We start from the raw sequence: 8,926 nt of genomic DNA, 5'->3' as shown, positions 1-8,926 counted from the left end.
AGCCGAGATGACCACTATTCGTGCTCTTATTGCAGTTGCATCTATTCATCAATGGCATATTTTCCAAATGGATGTCAAAAATGATTTTTTTAAATGGTGAGCTTCATGAAGAAGTCTATATGGTCCCTCTACAAAGAGTTTCTCATAATCAGGGGGAAATGTGTAAGTTAACAAAGGTTTTCTATGGTCTTAAACAAGCTCCTCAAGCTTGGTTTGAGAAATTTTCTATTGCGATCACTTCTCTTGGTTTTCGCTTTAATGAACATGATTATACATTGTTTATAAGGTGACTTATGGTTGCATTATACTTTCTTTGTATGTTGATGATATGATTATTACAAGTGATGATGTTAGTGGAATCAATGAGTTGTAAATGTAGTTAGCCAAACAATTTGAGATGAAAGACTTGTAAACTCTTCGCTATTTCTTGGAAACATTCATTCTCAATTCAAGTACATTGCCAACATTATTGACCAGACTCGTCTTTCTAATACTAGAGCAACAAATACTCCTCTTGAGTTGAATATGAAATATGTTCCCATCAGATGGTGTTCCTTTACTAGATTTCACTTTGTACCGTACTTTGGTTGGCAGCTTAGTGTATCTTACGATTACTACAGTTGATATTGCTTATGTTGTTCATGTTGTCAGTCAGTTTGTTGTCTCTCCCACTATAGTACATTGGGTAACAATTCTTTGTATTCTTCATTATCTTCTATGAACTCAATTTCAAAGTCTTCTCTTTCTATTGTCGTCCTCATTGGAGTTACCTACTTATTCTGATGCTGATTGGGCTGGTGACACCACAAATTGTAAGTCCACCACATGGTTTTATATCTTTATTGAATACTCTCTTATTTCTTGGAAGAGTAGGAAACATGATATTGTCTTTCGCTCTTCTACATAAGCTTTCTATCATGTTATGACATCCATTACAACTGAAATAATTTACTTGTGTTGACTTTTGTCTGATATGAGTATCTCATTTTCTGAGTCAACTCTGATGCACTGAGATAACAAGAGTGTTATTCAAATTACTCATAACTCGATATTTCATGAACGCATCAAGCACATTGAGATTGATTGTCATCTTACTCGTCGTCATCTTAAACTTTTTGTTCATCTATAGGAGAGGTGTTTTAGGATTTTTTTTTTATGAAATCATCCTCCAAATTATATTATTCTATCATTTTACTTAAATAAAGAATTTTTACATAGATAATTTTTTATTTGTTTGAGTGCAACGTTATAATATTTGTCATTTTAATTTGATTTGTTTGCCTTTTTTTTTTTTATGTGATGTTATTAGAGTTAAAGGTACCATTATCAGCATCATCTTCAAACTTCATTCATTGAAAGGCTAAACTTATGGTTAATTTAAGAAAATCAGAGATTAAGAATGGCCAATTTAAGTTTAAAATTGAAAAAATGATTTATACGAAGATATATATAAAAATTGTGAGCTCTGAGTTTAAAACTATTGACTTGTTTATCTTAAATCAAATTTGACATTTCAATTTAGTTTCGTTATTTTTTTATATTTAGAATGGTATCATATTTTTTTATTATTGAAAATTAATTTTCCGTACTTTTTTGTTATGTCTAACTCAGGTAAAGTCGGACAGTATACTATTAATATTAAAGAAGCTATTTCTTGATACTTATCAGCAAAAGGAATAGCGTATTCCAATAAAATATATTTTTTTGGTGATGCAAAAAACTTAACTATTATCTTTATAAAAATGAATTGTTTGTTACGAAGGAATCTGGGCTGACGATTTTCTTTGTCTGTTGTGTCTTTTCTATAATGAATATTGGCTTCATTCAAGTTCAACAATGAGTGGTTTTTTGGTTTTTTCTCTGAAAATTTTTAAAACTCAAATAATCAATTTTGAGTATTCGATTTTAATATTCAATTTTGAATTTTGAATTTTAATGCTTAGTTAAGTTTCAACTTTTATTTTATTTTAATTGAATTAGTCTCATTAAAAATAATTAATGAAAAAATATATTTTTTATTTGGATTTGTCAAGTATAAAGTAAAAATAATTAAAAATTAAAAATTAAAATTAAAAAATTAAATATAAATTATTTTAAAATAATTCAAATATTGTAAAATTATAATTTACTTAATTATATAATAATTTTAATAATGGTGGTTGTAATAGTTGTTGTGGAAGATGATTATCGTAGTAGTGATAAGTCATCAAAGGCGATTGTGGCGGTCAAAAGAGATGGTTGATATTAGATATGGTGGTTGGAGTGTAACCACCAACGAGTGTAGTGGTGGATGGTGGTGGATGGAGGTGAGTGGTCGGTTGGGTTGGTGGGTGTCAGAGATGGTGGTGGTGGGTGTCGGTGGTGATTGTGGATATCAGAGGTGGTGGTCGGAGGTGGAAGATCAATGGTCAAAGATGGTGGTGGTGGTGGTTGTTGGAAGTGTGTGGTCGGTGGTGGTAGTGGCAAAGGAGGGTGAGTAGTGATGATGAAGGTGATTAGAGATGATTGCGATTGGTGATGAGATATGGTGGTTGGAGGTCAATGGGGTGGGAGGTGAGTGGTCGATGGTGATGGCGGTGATGGTGTTGGGGGTGGCCGAGGGTGAGTGGCCAATGGTGGAGCCGATGGTCGGAGGTGGATGGTCAAAAGTTGTGGTTGGTGATAATGATTGATGGATATTGGAGTGATACTTATGTCTAATGGTGATATATTAATTTAAAAACAAAACAAGAATTATAAAACCTAATTTTTTTATTTTAAATTTATAGGAAAAACTATTTTGAAATTAATTAAAATTCTAAATCAAATCAATTTCACCTGAATAGATTTTGGTTATGAAATTGACTTTTAAAATCTAGAAACTTACAACCACCTTGAATGAATCCTTAAAAAATGAGTAAATAGTCATTTTGATATTGATCGTGCGAAATATTATCATAATAGTTTAAAAATATATCAAAATAACAAAAACATATTTAAACATGTGTTTAGTTAGTTATTTTGACCAACAAATATTTCTTTACTTAATCATTATAATTCTCAAATATGTTTTTAATTAGTCAATTTAGTCCATCAAACTAACAACAAAGAAAATATTAGAAATATATTAACAATTTCAATATATTTAAAAATTATATAACAACACCTCACACTAAAATGACAAAATTGATTACAAAATTCTAGGTTATAAATTTATCTTCAATCTATGGACAGGAAAAAAAAACAAATTCTTCAATCTACATTGTCCATTGGAGATTGAAAATAGCATCCCTCCATGTCTAATTCCCCTGTGCATTGAACACACCATTGCGAATCAGAAAAAGTATCATAATGCAACAACCTTTAAGAACAAAATTTTTAAATAGAAGGTCCTCAATTCGATTCCAACTAATATAATCTAACTTGATGATGTTTGCTTATAAAAAAACAACATCATAACGATACAAATTGAAAGAACAAAAGTTAAGACAAAAAAATAAATCAATTTCTTTTATCAAAAAAATAAATCAACCTAAATTCAACTAATGCTAAGAAAAAATGATTATGGACACTTCAATAAAATTTGATCAAACCTCTTAAGAGCTATACATGAGGACCAATTTGGAACGGTCCTATTCTTAAACTAGTAAAAATCTCGGTCAAAACTGTACATATTAAAAAAATCTCAAAAAATAAAAATGTGAAATTCGATGGCGAGATAATTTTGCTAGAAATCAATAGAGATATAAATTATGGATCTAAATCAACGGGCGAGATTTCCCGCACTCCAATTAGAGCTTGAAAATGTTGCACCTGAAGAACTAGATTCTTGTGGCGAGGTTGTTGTCATATGTTTTTTTATTCTTATGTTTCTTAGATCAGCAACAAATCCTGGTTTTGAAATGTGAACATCTTTCATATCAGTGTTGTTGTTTGTCAACATTTGTACAACCTCTGACATTCGTGGCCTAAGTTTTGCGGTTTCTTGAACACAAAGTAAACCCACTTTGAGGAATTTTATGGCTTCTTCTTCTAAATAGTCTGTATTAAGCACAGGATCTACCATTCTTAATAGATCATTTGCCTCATAAGCTGTCCACGCCTGCAAAACACGTTCACATGAAACAAACAATTTAGTCAATAAAAGTGTTGCTTCATATTATTATAAAATCACAAAAATTTAAAGAAAAGACCTACAGCACATTAGTCTTCTTAGACAACTTAAATATTAAATTAACCAATTCCAAACATTAAACATATGATCTATAATAATTTTTAATTTTAAAAACTATGATGAATTTCTTGGTAATTGTTCCACATAATGTGGTTCTAGTTAAATTGAACACAAATCTTTTGATCAATGTCTCAGATTTGAGTCCTGTGTGAATGAAAAAAATAGTGTTGAGAGATCCATTAAAGATGGTATGTTAGATTCTCCGACGAGATTAGTCATTGACAAAACTAATGGATGTTTCAAACCAAAATAATTATCAAAAGTAGCATTTGCCACAGTTATGTATCACTATAGTTGCACTAAGATAAAACAATTCATATTTTAAGCATACAATTTACCAATATCCAAATGTCAACGGTCTAATCTCAATTCAACGGTGGAGATAATAAACTAAAGCAAGTGCATGTTTTGTCTACGGCAGACAACATGGATTTCTCCTATTTTGGTCATTCACTCTTTTTGTCAACAAAGTGAGGCTAAATTTACTACTTTATCCTAGTTAGAAGGCAAAATAAATTTGTAATTCCAATTTTCATACCTTTTCTACAATGAAACGTTCGATATCTGTATAGGCATCTACAACCGCCAAACCACTGATAATTTGTAAAAGCAACACTCCAAAGCTATAAACATCTGATTTTCTTCTTAGTTGTCCAGAACTAGCATACTCTGGAGCCAAATAACCCCTATTGATTTTTTCATTAAAAAAAAAATAACAAATCCATTAGTCAATATATAAAAAAAATTATTCAAATTATTAGTCACTATAGTCTTTCTCAGTGTTCACACTTACAATGTCCCTGCAACTCTAGTGCTAATGTAAGATGTTTCATCTCTCATTAATTTGGCCAAACCAAAGTCTGCAAGTTTAGGAGTAAAATTTCGATCAATAAGTATATTTTTGGCTTTGATGTCTCTGTGTACTATATGAGGCATCACCTCCTCGTGAAGAAATGCAAGCCCACGAGCCACACCAATGGATACATCCCTCCTTCTTTGCCAACTGAATCTCACCCTTCTCTCCTCAGAACCTATCAATCAAAAGCCACAACAAGATAAATATTAAGTCATGTTTAGATATCCGCGTTTATAGCATATATATAAGCTATTTTTATAACAACCAATAATATAAAGTCAAATTATTTTTATATAAATTATATGTTATTTTCACCAGCTATTCTAAAGAGTTTAAGAAAATTAACTGAAAATATCATATGGACATGTCATAAGTGATAAGTAGTTTTTTAAACTTTGTCAAATAGTCTGACAATTGTTTATACTAATAGATAAGATCAAATAATTCAACCCATAATGTCTAGTTCAATTATTGCAACACTTGTAAGAAAATTTAGAGGCATAGAAAGAAATGTTGAAATTAAGAATTACCTAGGAAAGTGTGGTGGAGGCTATTATTCTCCATGTAATCATAGACTAAATATCTGTTTGCTCCTTCTACGCAACACCCTTTAAGGCCAACAAGATTTTGGTGCTTTATATTTGCTAGTGTAGCCAATTCTGCCACAAATTCTCTCTCTCCTCGCATGGATTCAATCTCAATTGAAAGCACTTTCACTGCCACAAATGAGCCATCCATGAGCCTCCCCTTTAAAATTCATAAGTCAACCCAATCAGTTTTCCATCAATAATCATAACTACTAAGCTAAATTCAACTATTGTATTATGAAGGAGTAAAATGGAACATTTCTGCATAATCTCATCTATTGATTAAACAAAATATTACAACAAATAAATGATTATAAAGAGAATGGATAATTTTAATATCTGTTAACAAACTATAATAGAAAATATAAGATATAACAAACTTATAACTTCGAATGAATGAGAGCTAAAAGAAGTACTTTCTCTTATTCTAAATATAAGATACAGTTGAATCAACAAAAAATTTAAATGAATTTATTGACAAAACTATTGAACCAAATAAACATCAAATTGGGATAAATACTTCAATTTTTGTTTGACCGAACTTTCAAGGACGGATAAAATCATTTTAATTGTAAAAGTTAATTCAAAATTTGAATGCCACATAGACTTAAATGACTCTAAATAAATCATAATAGAATGTAATATTAGTATATAATAACCTTATAAACAGATCCAAATCCACCTTGTCCAATCTTGTCACCGAAATTATTAGTGGCAGATTTCAATTGGTTATAAGTGAATGAACGAAAGCCTCCATCGTTTACTCCGTCAGCACCATAATCTACAAAACATGATGAACAAACATAGTCAAAAACCAAATCATTACAAAATTGAAAAGGAAAAGACAAGACATAATATGAGTGTTGCTCAATTAAGGTACATACCGTTGTTGATGTTGTTTTGTTCGGTAGACCATGAAGAGAAACAAGCGAAAAATGGGAACTTCATTGATGAAGAAAAGCGTCGCAGATTTGGTAGGTTGTTGGATATCGGTGGTATATATATGGGAAAGGGGGTGTGAATAGAATGAGAAAAAGGTTCATGTTTTGAAGACCGCACAGGTAGCTACCGTAAGAACTAAATAATAATGACCCTTTGACCCTTTCTTAACTCGTTTCAGAATTCTTTGTAAAAAAATAAAAACTCTTTTCAGAATTCTTATTGTTATTTTAATTTCCTCGTGAGGTCTTAATTGACGACCGGTTATTTTGGAATTATATCATATTTGAAAAGGACAAGGGTAGACATTTTTTTTATTAATATATAATTTAAATTAAAGACATTTCTTTATATAAAATAAATAGCATTTAAAATTATAAAATATAAATTAAAATAGTAACATTAAAATATATAATTATAAAAGTTCACTATTTTAATTAATATTTTACAATTTTATAAATACATTTGTAATTTATAAAATCTAATTTAACTGCGTTTACAATTTTATAAATTAATTATTACCTATATCCTATAAACTTTAATCTACTCATATATTTGTAGTTTATAAAATATCTATTTTACACGAGACTCCCTTAGCGCTGTAAAAAAAATCAGAGATGGAATAGCATAATACAAAAACTCTTTTGGTTTGATTTATTCCATACATTATCTGAATTTTATTTTTAAAATTAACTTTTATACGAGGATAAAGTTGTTGATTAGAATTTAGATCGTATATCTTTCTATGTTACCCCAATTTTGGCTTTACAATTTCATTTTCTTTGCTGCTTTTTTTGGATTGAAGCGGTATGACTGACGTTTTCGGAGTACGATGACAATGTCTGCTATAATTTTAAGTCTTCAATATTTAACTCAAAATGTAAGTGTTGTTTCTGGTCGTATTTATATTCAAATCAATGTTCGTATTTATCTCACTTTTACTTTTCAAAAAATTATGCCAATGAAACTGCTTAGGCTCTTCCCAAAGTAGTCTCATCATTAGCTAGTTTTTAATTGTTTATTTATAAATATTATCATGGTGAAGTGCAGGGGAACATGTAGATGTCATAGTACCCAAATTTTATTTTATAGATTCCTTTAAATTATATATAATTAATTATTATATTGTCCTATGATAAACTAATTATTATATAATTTTTATATATAAAAATTTAATTAATCATATATTTTTTTAATTATTTTAAATTTTATTAATTAATTTAATTTTTAAAATATATATTAGGCTAAATTACATTCGTGGTCCTTTAACTTAATTTCAGATAACGTTTTAGTCCTTTATCTTTTTTTTCCCGACTTGGTCCTTTATTTTAATTTTAAGTAACAATTTGATATTTTATGTTTTAAAATTTCAACAATGATATCATTTTTTATACAAAAATTCAAAAAAAAATTCAATCAAAACTCATAAAATTAATTATATTCTTCAATATAATACAAATTTCATTAAATTCGTAATGTAAATCTTCAAATAAACTCATATTTTCATACTTTATTTGATATTTTTATGAATAAAGGACTAAATCGGGAAGGAAAAAAAAAAGAGATAAATGACTAAAACGTTACCTGAAATTAAGTTAAAGGACCACAGATGTAATTTAGCCTATATATTAATAATCGACTTAGTTCGTAAAATAAAATTGCCAATAAAAAAAGAAATTCATGTATTTAATTTTAATCTATTCAAAATTATAATAATCACATGTATTTAAAAATTCAAAATGACTTTCTACTTACGTCTCCTTAAATATTAATTTCTAACTTCACTACTATATTTTTATTATTATTATTATTATTATTATTATTATTATTAGGAAAATGTTTGGTGGACATGGTGTATCCACCTTAAAAGATATATTATTATTATTATTATTATTATTATTATTATTATTATTATTATTATTATTATTATTAGGTTTAATTGCAATTTTGGTCCCCCTATTTTAGCTGAATCGCGAAAGTAGTCTCCCCATTTTGTTTCTCCCCAATTTTGGTCCCTCAAAAGAATTTTGGTCTAAAACTTGATGAAATTTCATTTTTTAAAGTCGTACTACAACATTTATGATGATAGATTTTATGTACAATTGTTGCAAATGAGATCTTGAGGCATGATGTGACTTATAAATGCAAAAAAAAATAAAATTTCATCAAGCTTTGGACCAAAATTCTGTTTGGGAGACCAAAACTGGAGATGAACAAAATAAGAGACTACTTTCGCGATTCAGCTAAAATAGAGGGACCAAAATTACAATTAAGCCTTATTATTATTATTATTATTATTATTATTATTATTATTATTATTATTATTATTAT

The 8,926-nt window shown here is 28.7% G+C and overlaps 1 protein-coding gene across 2 annotated transcripts; it reads right to left on the bottom strand.

The window, feature by feature from the left end:
- Positions 1-3,093: 3,093 nt before the first annotated feature.
- On the bottom strand, positions 3,094-6,731 carry LOC101501491 (putative serine/threonine-protein kinase). 2 transcript variants are annotated; one of them, XM_004497439.4, is made up of 7 exons: positions 6,541-6,731; positions 6,316-6,437; positions 5,600-5,816; positions 5,007-5,244; positions 4,752-4,899; positions 3,793-4,081; positions 3,094-3,287 (listed from the first exon to the last, which is right to left on the bottom strand). In XM_004497439.4, exons 1-7 carry the CDS (start codon positions 6,602-6,604, stop codon positions 3,232-3,234), a joined length of 1,134 nt encoding a protein of 377 aa, XP_004497496.2. In that variant the 5' UTR covers positions 6,605-6,731; the 3' UTR covers positions 3,094-3,231. The 2 variants fall into 2 exon arrangements, with proteins under 2 accessions (XP_004497496.2, XP_012570317.1); XM_012714863.3 differs by having other exon boundaries at positions 6,339-6,437; positions 6,541-6,561.
- Between the last annotated feature and the right edge of the window lie 2,195 nt (positions 6,732-8,926).

The sequence above is a fragment of the Cicer arietinum genome, chromosome 4, assembly GCF_000331145.2.
Source record: "Cicer arietinum cultivar CDC Frontier isolate Library 1 chromosome 4, Cicar.CDCFrontier_v2.0, whole genome shotgun sequence".
In the NCBI taxonomy this organism is placed as follows: Eukaryota; Viridiplantae; Streptophyta; class Magnoliopsida; order Fabales; family Fabaceae; genus Cicer; species Cicer arietinum.
The sequence above is the reverse complement of the archived record's forward strand: the minus strand, read 5'-3'. Positions and strand labels throughout refer to the sequence as shown.